Source organism: Olea europaea, chromosome 11 (genome assembly GCF_002742605.1).
Source record: "Olea europaea var. sylvestris chromosome 11, O_europaea_v1, whole genome shotgun sequence".
Lineage (NCBI taxonomy): Eukaryota > Viridiplantae > Streptophyta > Magnoliopsida > Lamiales > Oleaceae > Olea > Olea europaea.
Genome location: NC_036247.1, coordinates 9647485 through 9666305, shown reverse-complemented (window position 1 = coordinate 9666305; position 18821 = coordinate 9647485). Strand labels below are relative to the sequence as shown.

The 18821-nt window shown below is 37.1% G+C and overlaps 1 protein-coding gene and 1 pseudogene across 1 annotated transcript; both read left to right on the top strand.

The window, feature by feature from the left end:
* The first annotated feature begins 11129 nt into the window (after nucleotides 1-11129).
* LOC111404438 lies at nucleotides 11130-11462 on the top strand. The gene has a single exon (XM_023033246.1). The coding sequence runs from the start codon at nucleotides 11130-11132 to the stop codon at nucleotides 11460-11462; it is 333 nt and encodes a 110-aa protein (XP_022889014.1).
* A 6165-nt stretch (nucleotides 11463-17627) lies between these two features.
* LOC111404437 overlaps nucleotides 17628-18821 on the top strand; it is a 1906-nt pseudogene continuing 712 nt past the window's right edge.

Here is an 18821-nt window from a genome sequence, read left to right as displayed (position 1 = left end):
AAATCCTGCAGATATGGGAACTAAGGTGCTCCCATTCGTAAAGTTTAGAAGCTGTCTTGATCTTCTAAACATCGGTACAAACTTGTAAGTCTCTTCCCTTAAGTTAATTGTTATCTTATCTGACTTGCAGGATGATTTGACATCAAGATGGAGGTTGTTGGGCATATTTGATAAGTGATGCCCAAATCCCCTAGGCGATGATGAAAAATCGAGGTCCGTTTTAACTTCATAGGCTATAAGCCCAAGATTGAAGAATTAAATCCACACCACAATTGAAATAACCCAATTATGTTGGGTATTTAGAGGTAATCAGTCCATTGGGCTAGATGCTTAATACCCAATTTGGAGGTAATTTGAAAATTACAAGAAAAGATAGATAAATATAATCGATATCTTCTTTCAACCATCTTATCTCGTCTTGGATGAGCTCTATCTTTTAGTTAACATAATCTTGCAGATTTTCTATCCTAATCTTGCAATATTTCTGGGAAATCCATTCTCCCCTCTGAGCTTATAAATTGGAGATTTCACCCTTCATTCCTCTCATCCCAAAACAAGAGAAATTCTCCTCCTGCTTAGTGCAAAATAAATCATCATTTGCCTTCTTTGTGAAATTGTCTTTATGACTAATAATGACCTTCAAATTGGAGATACATTTATGATGTGGATCAAGTTTCTGAACCTAATAAAAAGGGGAAAATCGTTCTTGAATTTTATGATTTTTGGTTTTCACTTTCTTGAAATTAATCTTTGCAAATCCTTCATTAATTGGTCCTTTTGGTTGATTTATAGGTGGGTTTGCTTCACAAATTATATTTCTTAATAACCCACCATAATTTTTGGGTCTATTGGGCAAAATTATTAATAATCTTGAAGGAATTTATAATCGTTGATTGAACTATTCGAATTTGATCGAATTAACATTATGTATATCAAGATCCACTATTTAATTGCTACAAATAGACTCAATCGGTCAAGAATTTCTTCTTATTTTATATTATACATCTAATTTTATCTCTTTGGGTATTAGTATATTTCTTTTTGTTTATTTTGTTTCTAACGGTGGATATCAACTGGTTCTTGATACCATGTCGAGTAGTTAGATACACTTTTACACCTCTGCTCATTCTAATTTATAACTTAAATTTAAGTACCAACTCATAAAGTTACTCTGCATAAAATTACTCGAGCTCTTTCACCTTTATGAATGAAAGAGACATAGGTTGATTATCAACAAATTGTAGCATCAAGATCATTGTGTCAGTTACGGGTTCTTTTCAAGGGGGTCGTTGGACAACTTTTTATACAAGTTTTAACAAATTTTGAAAAGTTGATGAAATACGTAATTGAAAAGTTGATAAAAATTTGTCGATCCTAGTTAAAATTGAAATTTGGCCAGTTGAAAAGTTTATAAAATTTAACAAAGTTTTATCAAACAAGGATCAAGTATTTTAAAGTCAAAACTCATTCTTAAATATTGCCCTACAATGAAGTTGTAGAATTTAAAGCCATGAAACAATTAACCGCGATCGAAGAACATAACATCCCACTTACAATGTCTTTCCGCATAGAAATTATTATCAATTGATTCCAAGACCTCAACATATATCACTATATTTGCTTTACAAGGAACAAAGCAGCTAGAGTGCATTTGAATAACTTCATTTATCGAGTCAAATTACTTAGTCACAACTCATTATCGACGAGGTGACACAAAATCAAACGCAGATTTGAACTTGACTCAAATGGGTTAAAATAAAGCTACTCAAACGGGAAAATGATAGGTTTTGGTGACAGGTGGTACGTAGCAACACCCATCTAGCTGCTCTCTTTTTGTTTTGTTTTCCTTTTTTTTTTTCATTTTCTAATGGTCAAATGAAAAATGACACGTGTCCCCGATTTTAAATTCTGTCACTGAACCTATTCATGTAGCATGTTTGATTGGGTTAACTATCCTCGAGAAAGTTTACATTCTTATGTATCAAGTGATAAATTGCAACAATTCACAAGAATCCACCAATTAAATTCCAAAGTCAAAACTAAAGTAATAGACGTATAAATGCACATACATTCCAAGTGGGAATCTGTTTCCTGTTTGGTACAAGTTGTTAAAGAGTGCCCACATGGCTGCTGTTCTCATTTCCCATGTAATGTGCAGTCCTGTCCTTGGTGAATGCACCCAACAACCCATGTAGCTATACATAACTATAGGCATTGTCAGACATCTCATCCTACCCACCCCAATACTCCAGCAGAGGAACCTCATATATACAGACAAGCAACATAAAGAAAAACACAAGGGTAGTCAATACGATTTAACTATCATCTTGCACTTTCATCACAAATTATGATATACTGAAACGCAACAAAAGATTACTATTGGCTATTGCCACTAAAAAATTTCACTCAATTTGAGGATTTTGCATTCAAGTTGTGATGAATGATGGGTATTTGGGTAATATTTAATTAATTAAAAATAATGCTATTTGTACATAATGTTACATAATAATTTACAATAAAATGAGATGTCAAAAAGAGAGTGAATTTTTTTTTTCTTTTTAAATTTGGTTTAGGAAATTCTGACACAATCATATTACCACATCATGTGTATGTAAACTATTATGTAAATTTTTTATATACATATAGCACATCTGATTAATTAATTGGGATGAATAATTATCTATTTAGGTATTGGATTTAACTGGGTTATGTCTAATATGAATGTATCTTTTTAACTGAGATATTTTTAGTTTAAATTGGGTTGGATAAAATTATATTAATTTATTTTTATATTTTTATTTTGTAAACGGTTTGACGATTTGCAAAGATTGAAATCTAAACTAAATCACTTCAAAGTGGTTTGATTCGATTCAAAATCAAAACGTTGATGGATCCACGTGAAAAACCAACAATTTCGAAAAAGTGACTTCAGTTTGATTTTGCAGCTTGATAGTTTCGTTCAACTCTAGGTGTGTACTTACGAGCCTAATTGTTTGGGACTCATATGTGCACTGATTTTCCCCTTTTTTTTTGGTCAGGAAATGGATTAACCAAATTTAACATTGCTACTAAAATATAATTTTTAACCCTTGTTTGTCATCTATTTTCTCTCATTCATTCCCATTATTTTTTCTACATTCATTTTCAACCATACATTTTTCATTAAAATAATATTACATGTAAATAAAAAAAATTTCCTTCTTTTTTAACCACACATTTCAATATCAATCACTATTTCGTAATACATTCTTCTCAAATAATGGATGACAAACACATCCTTAATATTGAAATATACAATTTTTATCATTCTAGTATTTCAATAATTGGTCCACATTCTATATTTACTTATTTATTAAGTGCAACAGTTTTGGAGTTGACACTACGGTGTAAGCATCCTATACGTATGCTTATATGTATAAAACTGTAAACACGATCAAACATGGAAGTTTAGACTATCTAGCCATTGTTGACATGAAAGTTTTTCGAAACTGAAAATGTAGCAGCTGTTCTACGAGTTTTAGAGCTTCCAATGCCTCCTTCTAGCCTTTAAATGATGGTGTAGTATAAACGAGTAGACGGAATGGCATTAGGGAGCCAAACAATGTTTCTTTTATTGACTCGGTCCATCACTAATTCTTTCTTGTAACTGTAGGAATTATGAGCTATTCACAACAACTTCCAAATTCTCCAAACTCATTATTGGAAGTGCAAATCATTGATTAATGGAAGGTTCAGGCCACACACAATTTTCCTTAATTAGAAATGGATTTTTTTTTTTAACATTCTCCGACTTGGCCTAATACATTCCATTATTTCCCATAGTAAGAAACAAATGCATGAATTATGGGGACATGTCCTCTTAGAACAAGTATTATCTCCCATATATCACAAAGTTTTTATTTTTTATTTATTATTTTTATCTTAACTCTAGTCCATAAAACTTAATGAATAAACCCTATATTTATTCTAGGTCCAAACTTAATTTATATTTTTCCAACAAGGAATAATTGCTCATAAAACGAATATGAGAAATTATCACTACTAAATTAGAATTTTAGAAAATAACATTATCATATACAATGAAATCAAACTAAAGGACCAAGTCCTATATGGTTTACAAGATCCTTGAATTTGAACGATGGCATGTCTTTTGTAAAAAAATCAGCAATCATCAATTCAGTATTTATGTGCTAAACAATTATTATTTTGTCTTTAACACTCTTTTATGACTAAATACCTAATGTTGATATGCTTGCTTCGACTACAACTTTTGTTATTTTTAACCATAAAAACTACAGCTGAATTATCACAATATAATCTCAATGGCCTAGAAATAGAATTTACGATTATAAGCCTAGAAATGAAACTCTTCATCCATACACTATGCGACGTAGTCTCAAAACATGAAACGTACTCAGCCTCCATAGTGGAAGTAGCAATTCAAGTATGCTTTGCACTCCTCCATGATACAGCTCCACCAGCAAATATGAAAATGTACCATGATATTGATTATCTTAAATCGACATAGCCAACAAAGAATGAATCAGAGTAGCCAATTACCTCCTTAGTCCCTTGAAGGAACTTTAAAATTTTCTTTACAGCTCTCTAGTGGTTCGTACCTGGATTACTTTGATGCCTTCCCAACATTCCAATAGCAAATGCAATATTAGGCCTTGTGCAGGCCTAAGCATACATTAGGATTCCAACAACTCAAGCATATGGGATTTTCCTCATTTTCACTTTCAAAGTCATTCTTTGGGCATTGATTCAAATGAAACTTATCACCATTTACTATGGGAGCTATACTTGGTAAACAATCTTATCTTTCATCTAAAATCCCTCTAAAACCTTACTGATATAGGTTTCATGTGACAAAACCAAAATACCCCTATCTTTGTCTCTATAGATCTTTATACCAATGACATAAGATCATCACCTATGTCCTTCATGTTAAAATTTTTAGAGAGAAGTTGCTTTATCTCGTGTAACAAACCCTATCATTGGTTGCACGTAAAATATCATTCACATATAGAATAAGAAAACAAATTTTACTCTCACTAAACTTTTGTTATATACATTGATCTATAATGTTTTCTACGAAACCAAATGAAGAGATAACATCATGAAATCTTAAATATCATTGATGAGAGGCTTGTTTTAGTCCATATATTGATTTCTTAAGCTTGTATACTAAATGCTCACATCACTAGAGAGGAAAACTTCTGGTTGTTTCATATACACATCTTCATTTAGTTTTCCATTTAAGAAAGCCGTTTTCACATCCATCTGTTGTAGCTCAAAGTCAAAATTTGCAACTAATGCTAAAAAAATGTGAAGATAATCTTTCTTGGACCTAGAAGAAAAGGTCACCTTGTAGTCAATTCCTTCCTTATAAATAAATCCTTTGTCTACGAGTTATGCTTTATATCTTTCAATGTTGTCAAATGAGTCCTTTTTTGTTTTAAATACCCATTTACACCCAATGGCCTTTGCACCATGAGGCAACTTGACAAGAACTCATACTTTGTTGGATGCCATAGAATTCATTTCATCTTTCATGGCATTATGCCATAAATCGGATTCTTTGCAATCCATGGCCTATGAAAACCGTTTTAGGCATTTTCAACTAAAAAACTATTGTCCAATTCTTCTAGATACACAATATAGTCACTTGAAATTGCTCACCTTCTTCCTCTTGTAGATCTCCTTAATGTTGGTTTAATATTTTCCTGAATGCCATGTTGTCCAACTGGTTGTTCAACCATTTCTGGCATTTCTTAAATAACTCGATCTACAGAATTATCCTTAGCAGCTTGTAGAGCTTCATCAACTAATTGTACAACATCCGTTTGACCTAGAGAAGTGTTGTGGACAATAACCAATCTTTCGCTTAATGTGGAAGATTGATCTCGTCCAAAGACTATATTCTGAAATTGATCATCTAATTAATTAAGGAAACTTTACATTTCCTGATTCCACAATCCTAATGCTATGAAATGGACAGTAAAATCTTTAACCCTTAGACCTTTAGGCATATCCAATGAAGTACCCACTAATGGTCATTGGGTCCAGTTCTTCTCTTGTGGATTATAAGCTCTCACTTCAAATGGGCATACCCAAATACACATATGTCGCAAACTCCGTTTCTAACTCTTCTATAGTTCAAAAAGTGTCTTTAAAACATGCTTGGTTTGAACTCCGTTCAATATATGCACGGCTATTTTAAGAGTTTTAGTCCACAAGGATTTAGGAAGCTTGGAACTTCTAAGCATACTCTACACCATGTTCGATAATATTCGGTTTCTTCTTTTTGACATACCATTTTGGTTCGAGGAACCAAGCATAGTGTATTGGACAACTGTCCCATTCTCTTCAAGAAACTTCAGAAATAGACCATGTGCTTGTCCATCCTCAGTGTATCTACCACAGTATTCTCCACCTCCATCCATTCTCACAATCTTTATTCGCTTATTAAATTGTTTCTCGACTTCTACATTAAAAACCTTAAAGGCAGTTATGAAGCAAGTAAAGATACATATATTGTGAATAATCATCTATAAAGGAGATGAAGTATTTTGAACCATGAGCATCCATGTCTAGACAATAGATATTTGAATGTATGATCTCCAAGATGTCTATACTCCTCTTGGCACCTTTTTTTGATTTGTTGGTTTGCTTTCCCCCAATATAGTCCACACAAGCTTCAAAATCTGAAGTATTAAGTATTCCATTATTTGTTGATCTCTTAATTCTATCTCTGGAGGCCTGTCCCAATATCCGGTGCTACAATGTAGATGAATTTTCATGAATAATACAATGTTTATTACTATTGTAAACATGCATAAAATTGTTAGTAGTGCTATGTTCTAAATTAATAGAAAAAAGACTACTAGACAAAATACCATTCTCAATAAGATCACATTTATAAAACAAACTGAAAGATGAATATGAAAAAAGTGAAGGAATATCCCAAAAGTACAAGTCTTGAAACTAAAATCAATTTTCTAGAAAAACTCAAAATATAAAATGTCTTTTCTAATTCTAAAACATAGTCATTATTTAAAACTAAATCACATGTTCCAATAACCTCCACATGTGAACCCATCTTGTTTCACGATAAGATGCTTTGCTCACTTCCCATTGGTTTCCTTAAGTTTCGCATACTTTGCAAGGTATTTGAAATATGAATTGTAGTAGCAGAATCAATTCACCAAGTATTATGGAGTGAATTATCAAAATGGTCACTGAACTTTGTAAAAGGTTTCCATGAGGTCACTGAACTTTAAAAATCATCCAATTCATCATTGAACTTTGCAAAAGGTTTCCACGAGGTCAATGAACTTTAAAAATCACCTAATTTATCACTAAACATTGTCATGCTGATCTATAGAATCTCGAATACTAGCATGCAGAGATTTTAATCATTATATACATCACATTGAGATGAGAAGATTGCTCCCATTGTTCACAAAGAGACTTTTCTTCTGGAGTGCTAGTTGCAATAATAGTTGATTTGTCTTTCTTATAGCATAATCAATGTCCATGTACCCCAAATGAAGGAGAATTCTCTCCTTCTACATCTTATAGTTATTCCCTTTCAGTTCAGGAATATCACATTTATTATCAAAAAAATTTGCAGATTGCACGACTGCATAAAAATTAAATATATATGCTTACATAAATAAATTTGAGATCAACAAGACCATATAATGTTTTGCCAATGTAAATCATGTTCCAGAAATTATGAATTTAATGATACAAAACTTGGCTATGGGCTAAAGTTTTAATTCAATTAAATTCACCTATCTTTACAATAAGACTATCATATTATGTTACTTTTCTTAATTCCTGTGGGTAAATTAAGAATTATGATTTGATATTTTACCTAATTAGTCATAAAATTCTTGTGGGATAAAAACTATTATATAGCATATGATCAATTACAATGAATGTCATTTTCCTATATGTGATCCTAAACAATTTAATACATACATTTTGCATAATAATGATGCTTTTGCTAATCTCTAATTATTATTCTAAAATTTGCTCATACAAAAATTACATATATTACTAGGCAGTATATATGTAAAATGGCACAATTTTACAACATAACAATATAATGTTTGTAGCAAAAGCTTTTGATTACTTGTATAAATTTGGAAAGTGCAAAGCCTAAACAGTGAACTTATTCTCCAGCCATCGTAATTACATACGAGTTCATCATCCACAGAATATATTTATGGGGAATTTACCAAAATGTCACTTTTTTTGAAAATGCACAAAAAACTTTGATGTGCACACAATTTGTACAAAAATGTCACTTTCTTGTTGTCAAATGTCTAAATTACCCTTAATTTGACTTCTTTGGAGCATTTAATGCTCCTTCATGATTGGTTTTCAAAACAATTAATGTTGTGATTTGATTGTGTACTTTGTATATTATAATCATTGAAAATATGAATATTATATTGTAAAATACGAATTTAGTTAATAAAAAATGAATATAAAATCCTTCTAAACCCTAGTTAACATTAAAAAACAAAGTTATTGTGAAAGAAAGCCTTATTTCATTATCTTCTTCATTCATTTTCTTCTTCCTGAAGAAGACATTACTTCAACCATCTTCTTCATCTATCTTGAAAGGTAAGTTGTTACGAATTGTTTATATTTCTATGTAATAGCTTACTTTTTTTTAGAATGTTAAAAACAACATGATGGTCTTGTTTTTTTAATATTGTTGAAGGAAAAATATACCCAAAATATTTAGAAAAATGTGAAGTATTCCATATTTAATGAAGCATTCAGTCATTTATTTCTGGAAATAGGTTGTGATGTTGTAGTCGAAGAAATGATTATAAGCATTAATGCTACCAAACACATTTGAAACTTCTCGACAGTTCCGACACTCGAACCGTCGAACTCGACATTTCGAAAATGTCGGGATCGATATTTGAAATGTCGTACCCGACATTTATAAACTGCCGGGATATATAAGTAAACTGTCGAATTGGACAGCTGAAAATTCTTGGCACCCTTAATTTGACCTTGTAGTATTGCATAGGTTTAAATATTGGAACGTGTCACTTCCATGCTATTATATAGTCGACATTTTGATTGCGCATAATTCTTATCATTTCATTCCCAACATTTCATGTATGAACAATAATTTGAGATTCATCGTGTCACACGGGGGAAAGTTTGTTTACGTGAATGACGAATGGAAGTGGACTGGGGAGAAAACCACTTCCATTTTAGTGCCGAGCAGTATCACACTACCGGAGCTATTGTTACGGTTGAACAAGAAACTTGGTGTTTTCGATCCGCGCACAAAATTGGAATTGAAGTTCAAAGTTTCGAACATGAATATACCGCCGGTCGAAATACTCGAAGATGAAGACGTAAATTGGTACATATCAGTTCATAAGGAAACTGTCCTCTGCGTTACGACTTTGGAAACCGGCCTGCCAAGTGTTGAAATGGAAAGGGATACAAATTACAGCCGACAATTGTTCGTCGCAGTGGAAGATGACCACACCGTACAGGACGACGACGTCAATCATCAGCAAAGTGTCCCAACAATAATGCAACGGATACTCCAATTTTTGATGTTCGGACTGCACCATTAAATGAGATGTTCGACGATCCCTTACATGGTACAAATACTGGTAATATTGTTGACGTTGACGAAGAACTATTATCACATTTCAAAAGTCCGGATACATGCGACTGAATTTCCACTGTGAATACGCCGGATCTTACCGAAAGGGAAATATTTTTTAGCAAGAAAGAGTTGTACTCGAGAATTCGTCTACTTGCGTTGCGAGAGAAGTTTCAATTTCAGGTTAGCACGTCAAGCCAAAAAATGTTAACCGTTGTATGTGCCGACGATAATTGTAAGTAGATGTTACGTGCTTCGAGTGTGAAGCAGTCCGCCATCTTCATGATCCGCAAATTCATCAATGTGCACACATGTTCCATAGATTATCGTCGTAATGCACATCGACATGCCACTAGTTCCGTAATTGTTGAGCAGATTATGGAAAAATTGGATTATACGTACGGATCGTATGATCCTACCACTATTGCTCGTGACATGGAACGTGTGTTTGGTGTGAAAATTAGTTACCATCAAGCCCGTAGTGGAAAGGTCGTTGCTTTACATTTGCTACAGGGTACACTGGGTGATAGCTTTCAAAAACTTTCTTCGTACTGTCACGTCCTAGGAGAGAGTAACCCGGGACACTAACGCACATCTAAGTAGATTCTTGTAACAGGTTTCACTACCTTTTCCTAGCTTTCGGTGCAAGCATTCAGGGTTACTTGTAGTACATGAGGCCCGTTATTTGTGTTGACGGCAGTCACTTGAAAGGTCCGTACAAAGGTACCCTTCTATTGGCAACTGCCCAAGAAGCCAACAAACAGATTTATCCGTTAGCGTGGAGGATTGTTGATGCCGAATCGAATAGATCGTGGATGTGATTTTTATCAAATTTGAAAGATCTTATAGGTGACTCGGACGAATTGGTGTTTGTTTCCGACAGGAAAAATAGTATTGAAAATGCCATTGCTCACCTATTTCCTCGGGCTCACCACGGGTGCTGTGTTTGGCTTATGGAAAAGAATTTAATCTAGCGGTACAACAACGCAAGTTCAATATTTCTATTCAAAAGAGCTGCAAGAACTTACCAAACCAAAGAGTTTGAAAGATTTATGGGACAGCTTCGTAGGGTTAGTGCAAGAGCGTACGGGTACTTGGAGCGAGCAGGTTTCCCATTTTGGTCACGTGCACTATTTGTTGGCCAACGGTACAACATTTTGATGAACAACAACGCATAATCTTTGAACTCAATGTTGAGATATGCCCGTTCGTTACTGATCACGTGCTTAGTAGAACACATTTGACATACTATGCATAAGTGGTTTTATGAACGTCGAGCAAGTGCAACCGCATACAACACCGTTCTGTCACCAACGATGGAGAATGAGTTACGGACGACGTTCGAAGCAGGTACTAGGCTGCGAGCGCATAGGTTGATAAATAACTTAACAAAGTTGGAATATCCAACGACACGGACATCGTAAACTTCTCGGAAAAGACATGCACTTATCGTGAGTTCCAGCTGAATCGTATGCCGTGCGTTTATGCAACCCGTGCTGCTTGCTTGAGAGGTACGTCATTGTACGATCTCTGCTCACTGTATTACACATCCGAGTACTGGAAGGGTGCCTACGGAGAAGCTATATATCCTATTCAGCGTGAAGAGGACTGGAATGTTCCACTCGAAATTACAGGTACTCCTATTATGCCCCCTAGTGTGCGTCGTCCTCCAGGTAGACCACCCACACGACGTAAGCGATCCAGACACGAGTACACCACACGGCTCAGGAAATGCACTCGCTGCGGTGAACTTGGTCATAACCGGACCACATGTTCGAACCACACTGTACCACGTCCGATGTAAGCAGCATTTTGTACGTGACTGGTTGAAATTGTAAGTGAAGTGTTCCCCCACTGTTGTTTGTATACGACAATGTAAATATTCTATGAATATTTTCATTCTCTTATGCGTAAACATTACTCTTTGTTATGTTAACATTTCTAGAACGCAAATAGACACATCGCACTGCATAACTGTCTCGAACCAAAATACAAATTTCTTATGCATAACATTGTTACGATTGTTGACACATGTAAATAGAATGTACGGAATATGAAAAGTTCATCCATTATAGAAGCTTCCTTTGAAATGCATATTATGAACACATCATTTGTAGCGCATAACACTGTCCGCAAAGTTCAGAAACTACGTTCAATGTACACATTAGGTTGTGTTCGTACACCCAAACTACATGTTATATGAATATGCATACTACATACACAGAAAATTTGGCAATAAACCCCGACACTTCATCTGTCGTTCCCGACAGATGATGCCTGCCATTCTCGACAGTTGTACGACGCTCCGCTTAACAAAATACAAAAACCACATAACTTGCCAACGGAGTTTCCTACTTGCTATAGAATTGGTTAAGCATCACAAAATCCATCCGTTACAAAAACCACTATACATACATACATAGAAACCCACACACGCAACAAAGCTGGACTCTTCACTCGGAGCTAACACTTAAACCTTCTTCCGCACTATCATCATCCGAGCTGATGACAATTACCTCGGGCGATGGAACGCGACCTTGCCCCTCATCCTCGTAACATTGATCTTTGTCTGCATCCATAAATGGGAGGACCCATTCAAGCACATTTCTCGGAGACTCACCTTCATCAGTTGCAACTTCGTCCAGGTTCGGAAAGGGAACGACAGTGATGGCTCTTCTACCACCATTCGAACTCACTTCGTCATCGTCCGAAGAAATTACGATGGGACATAGCGGGGTGGAACCGGGTGTCAGCATCGGCTCCTCAAGTGCCAGCGGTGAATTGCTTCTCGTGGACGATGCCATTATTTTCGTACGAAGAAACAGAGCTATTATTTTCATACGAAGAAACAGACTTCAAATACTTTGATACGTTCCTGCTACAAGATGCCTCTGAAAGAGTTTCATATATCCCACTTGAAGAGTGCAAGCCTTGCTTTATACTGGAGGTAAATGAGAACATTTAAACCAATTTACCAACCAACCACCATTTCATTTGTAATTAACACTTGATTGACCATTGGTGTGATGGTTTAGTGTGATGGTTAAGGGTGTAAGTGTACTTTAATGCAGTCCATAAATGGTGAGAATTATGACTAAATTGTACCCATGTGCAATACCTGCAATGGCAACATTCCTGCAATGTATTTGTACTTACATTACTTAACAGAATTTATGTACTCATTAGTCACAATTGAATACCGTTTTTGAATTCTAAATCAAATGAATTGCATGAAAAATTGATAAAATTAATGTCCCTGTCAATGAAGATGAACATTGGATGAATTTACAAGCCATTTTTAAAATAAACTTTCATTTCTACGAACAAGCGAATTTATACTCAAACGCATTTCGAAATAAAGATACATTGGTTGCAATGTTGGGGCCAACGAAGCAAAGATAACACTGACTTTTTCATTCTACGATAATGCGACTTTTACAATAATCATTGTCCTCGATCGTTCGACCACACTCCATTACACAGAAGATCATTTCATACCATGACTCATTTTTGCAGGTATAACACCTTCAACTCCAAAGAAATGAAATTACATAATACTACTACTTCATCAAGTACGATGAACATCAACTTAATTACAGTACAAACGAATGTCATGTCTGAATGTGCGTTCCACTTAACCATATCCCCATATGGAATTGGAGTAATCTGATAAACCCCGTTCACATAATCAGCGATTACATCATATCTGATACGATGTAATCGTCTCCACAGTTGCACGTTCAGGCATCAACCCAGGTTTGGATCCGTTTGAGTGTTATTTGGTGCTATTAACTACACCTCTTCATCATTCTACGAAAAATCATCATCACAGCTCGATGAAATGTTTTTGATATGTGACAAAAAAATCCCTCCGAATTAATCAGCTGCCTACCTGCATCAGGTGTCCAGTAAACTGAAATGACAGAGCAGAGCAAGTTCGTAACTATCCATCCAATCAACGTAAGAACCAGAAAATGTACTCACCCATGGAGTAGAAAACGTGCAGGCAATCTACACGTCAATATATTTATGGCCTGTATTGTTTATGATATGTGAAAGGGTTCATAAACAATACATATCATAAATATAATGGTGAAGCCAATATACAAGACAACGAACGAATCGCACCAGACCAACACATAGGCTCATGTTCGCTGGTTAATAGCTTCGGATGGCCTTAGTTCGGGCGACTATAAAATTCATAAGGAGTCCACACTGCAGTTCGTGTCGAGGATTGGTGCTCACAGGCAGATCATTGTCAAAACCCGAAGACAATAACCCGTGAAGGTGAAAGCTTCGACACCAGTGATAATGTTAAAGCTACAATTGAGGAGAAGGAAGGAATCCCACCTGACAAAGAGTCAACTCTGTACTTCATACTGAGGTTGCGAGTACATGTGCAAATTTTTGTAAGGACTCTAACAGGAAAAATCGTCAGTTCGTGTTGACAAGTCATATGACTGGTATGTATAAGAATGATGATATATTCATTTTAGTTATGATGTTGATGTACCCTTTCACATTTCATGAAGAAGACATGCATTATGTCGTCAACGCATACACACAAAATTTACCGACACTACCACCCCATGCTTGCACTAAACATGTATTATAGCAAAGGGATATGTACTCTACAAATGACAGTTTAACCTGTAGCATATTTCAGGAACAACATATGCATTATGTCGTCAACGCATACACCCAAAATGTACCGACTATACCATCCCATGCTTGTACTAAAAATCAAACCAAATTCAAAAATCAGTCCAACAATATGGGTGAGCAAACTTATCAAACCAAAAATCAAACCAAATTCGAAGCATGTCTTTGTTACCAACAACGTATCTACTACTACGTCAAACCTTACCAAACTACTTCAACTCACTCATTTCTTTACTCTCTTTGCCCTTCCCCTCGTGTATGGCGTCCGGGTAGGTGGTGTAGGACGTCGAATACGAGTCGATCGTCGCCTATTTGTGTTGCCCACATGGCCTCCCGTCTTCGGTACGGTCACTTGTGCCGGCAACGCTGTGGCAGCACCCATATAAAACATTTCAACGGTTTAGTGAAATGGTTTTGTGTGAACAACGCCACATAGTCATGGAATCAGATTAGTGAAGGGAAAAAAAGCACATACCATCCACCTCGGTGACGTCATGGGTCGATGGGCCTTCCTCGTCGTCGATGGGGAGGGTAGGGACTGTCTCTCCTGGGTCTAGTTTAAAGAAAATTGGGTGAAATGGAGAAACATAAGATATGAATTATCATTTGCATAAGGAGAAGTGTTTCATAATAGAACCCAAATCACAGAAGTAGGAAATAATTACGTATGTACCGTTCATGTCCTGCATGTCACCATCCTCCGTATGGTCGTCGTCCTTTGGGGTCTGTTCATCTCCACCTTCCCCGTCTAGTTGGAAGACAGAGAACAAATGAATGAACGAGTGAAATTGAATACATATGCGTATGACGAAATAAGAAATTATAGAACGACTGAAATTGAAGACAGTAAGTACAGGCGAATAAAATATGACAACTATGATATCAGGAGATGACATGGCATAAAATACAAAATTTACGTACGTACCGTTCCCCTCCTGCATTTCGGCGTCGTCAGCACGGACGTCATCATGCGGGCTCCGTACGTCGCTGCCTTGCCCGTCTACTTTGAAACTAAAAAAAAATTTATTATTATAGTCAAATACAATAGACTAGCATATCACGAGATGACATGACATTGAAGACCAAAAATGTGTTACATAGAACTAATGGACATACCATTCGCGTCCAAGTTCCAGATAGGGGAAGGACGGCCACCGTCATCCGGGCACATGTCCATGTCGCCTCCATGTACATCTAAGTAATTTGGCAATTTCAAAAATACATTTGTAAGCAAATGCATACGAAAAATTGCACACATGTTGTAAATGGAAGTAACAGTAAGATAAACTCATACCTTCATGCGGGTCGTCCGAAAGGTTTGGCTCATTCACTATCGGAGCTGCAGCGGAAGTGGAGGTGCCACTAGACGGGGGCACCAAGGTAGATATGAAGTCCCTCAGTCTGGCGAACTCCTCGGTGACGTGTTGCATGATTTCAAGTTTCACGGTCCGCAACCTCATCTCGAAGAGGATGCGTTGGTCATACAACATGCCCCCCACATCCTCCCTCGTCATAGTCGCTCCACCACGCGTACCCTGAACCCCATATGTCGACGGGGCAACCACTGGAGTGGATAATGTACCCGACTGCCGTCCCGAGGCATCCACTTCGTTCTCGCTATCATTACCACCGGTCTCGCTGGAGTGGTCGCCACCGCTTTCTCCATTGTCATCAGGCTCAGCCCCATCCTCCCCGTTACCCTTCGGTGTGTGATGGCCATCGCTCGCGGATGTGTCAACGTCCTCGACCCCTGCACCGGACTCGTCATCATGCCCGTCACCCGCATCACTATCGTCATCTCCCTCACTAGCTGGTGCGGCCTCATGGAACTGTGGGCTGACAACCCTCCTAGCGAGGTCATCCAAAAATTGCACTGGACGGTCGGGGAACGGCACCAAACTGGCAATGTATGGCAGATCACACTCGGCCTCTGTGGGACGCAGTGTCGCGTGCACGTGCAGCTGTAGAAATAGGGGAGAACGTGTAGTTTAAATGTAATGCATACTATTCCCAATTAAACAAAATAATGGAAAGGCAAATGAAAAATGTCTATGACCTGTACATCCCTAAAGAACGCATCGTATGTACGCTGCTGTGATTGTTTGGTGGAGTTCCAGCACAGAAGTCGGGGCGAGCGTTCACCCACACGCTCCCGAAGCATTCGCTTAGTTCGGGCATGGCCTCATACGCCCAAATCTGTCTGGACAATAACAAAACAAATGTCGCATTAATATCCGTCCAAACACTATGGAGGCATGGTCTAATACTGACAAACAAAACACATAAACATAATTTTATTCGTACCTACATGACGATCGAAAATTCGTGAATTGTGTAACTGACGTCCTTCTCGTTCTTCATCTTCGCATCGCTCATTTTACGTGCCCAAGTACCTCGAAATCCCTTCAACAAACGCCTATACCCCACTTTCGCCCAGGGGTACGCAAAAAATAGCTCCAGGTCGTCAACGATGGCAAGCGTATCCTCATCAATGCCGACATTATTGTCCGGAGCAGTGATAACTCCTTCCATAATTAGAGCAAGCTCGAGCTTGTATCTATCTGCCCGGGGTGTCGACGCGTGGAGAAAGGCCTTCTCCAGCTGGGCACATGAAATCTTCTCCAGCGATTTGAAATATTTTTCCTTCAACCTCCTCTTCTCCAATGCCTTTGTGTACCTATCGCCCTCCGGAAACGACCCAGCATGCAGTCCAGTGACGATAGCATACTCCTGCAGTCCAAACTGGGTAAGGTGACCCTACACGTTGAACCACAACTCATGGGACTTATCGCAACGGATCCCTCGGCACACCAATGCCTGGATCAGCTGAGCAAAAAACTGGATCTCTGGAAGGTCAGCGAGAAACTCAAGGCACGAGTCGCAAAAGTCAGCCCGAAGTCGATCGTCGAAGTTATCCATCACTACTTTTATGTACTTCAAGTTGCTGCGTTGTGAGATACGGGTCGGCAACCGTACATTCTAGGGCACCAAAAATTGAAAATCCATAATATCTGCAGATGAAATGATAATGGTTAGACCAAAAGAACATCAATTGGAACAAGTAATACAAAAAACATATAACAACATATCATCTACCCGAAGTTGTCGTAAACATTTATTATGGCGAATTGTGCTTGCAATATTAAGCAAAATAAAATGCTAGCAATAAAATTTTGTAATGTGGAAATATACATGCGGTAATGACATGTGAATGTTTGACAGACATGTTGTTTCTCGACGCACGTGCAGTGTCGTCTGTGCCCAACGTCATTTGTCGAGACACTGTCACCGAAACCTGTGTCGACAGATGACTTGCACTCTGCCTTACAGTGGCGTACATCATCTGTCGAGAATGCCCGCAGCTAACTGTCGGGAACGACAGTTCATCTGTCGCGGTCAGCCAACTGTCGAGAATAACAGGAGGCAAATGTCGGGAACGACAGTTTTGAACATAAATATGGCATATGTATGCATGGTGCCCCAACCCATAAACTTGCTACATAACAACGGAAAATCAGGCTCCCTAAAATTCACAAAATGCTTTAAAACTTAGATGTTGCATATGCATGGTGCCCTATATGAAAATATAGAACATGCCCAAATCCGGTCATCCCAAAAATCACAATGAAGGTGGAAACGTGGATGTTAATTCTACAATATCATTTGATAGCCAGCCATGCAAACAGGTACGAATGTAAACACATCGAACTAACCAAGTAAAAAAGGACCGTTACAGTGGAAGGCAAGCAAACAAGACTAGTTTCCCCTTTATAACTACATCCAAAACACCAAATGATGCAACTGCACACCGAACAATCAAAGAGATATGCAAAGCAGCAAGTTGGTTTGTGAATTTCTTGTGCGAGATAAGTTCAATACATATTCGTACATCACAAACACAAGAGAGAAGAAAGTGCTTTCACCTGGTCTAGTTGTAGCAGTTGCAAAGAGCTATGGACATATACGTCTCTTTTCTTCATCCACACTCCACAAAGTTTGGTTCTGCAACAATAGAAAGAAATGTTGCGCATAAAAAAACGTATTGAAGAGGAGCATACATTGAAATTGCCACATTTCTTGAATACTATTTTAATTATTACGCATTATAAACTGAAAGTGTATATCAAGTATAACCAAAAGTAATATTAAAGCTAATTTCTAATGGTTAAATCCCTTTTCCAAATCAGCCCACAGAATATTGATTCTTATAAGTTACACCTCAAGAATTCATGGTTTTGATAGAGACCACAGTGCTGAATGCTGAAATGTGAAGCAAGGATATCAAGTTCATGACATATGTATCAAGAGATTGTTCATATTCACACATGAAGATTACTGAAATCAAGAAACTAGAAATTGACATCATAACTCAACTGATTGATGTTTAAGCAGTTATAAAGAGAAAATACACTAAGTGCTTACGGTTTCGCATATATCCAAATCAATCTGGTATTCTCGTGCAGTACTACTGCATTTGATTACCTAAATGAGTTTAATGACG

Coding starts and splice junctions, on each gene's coding strand:
- LOC111404438 (XM_023033246.1), top strand. CDS start 11,130: ATGCCGTGCGTTTATGCAACCCGTGCTGCTTGCTTGAGAGGTACGTCA.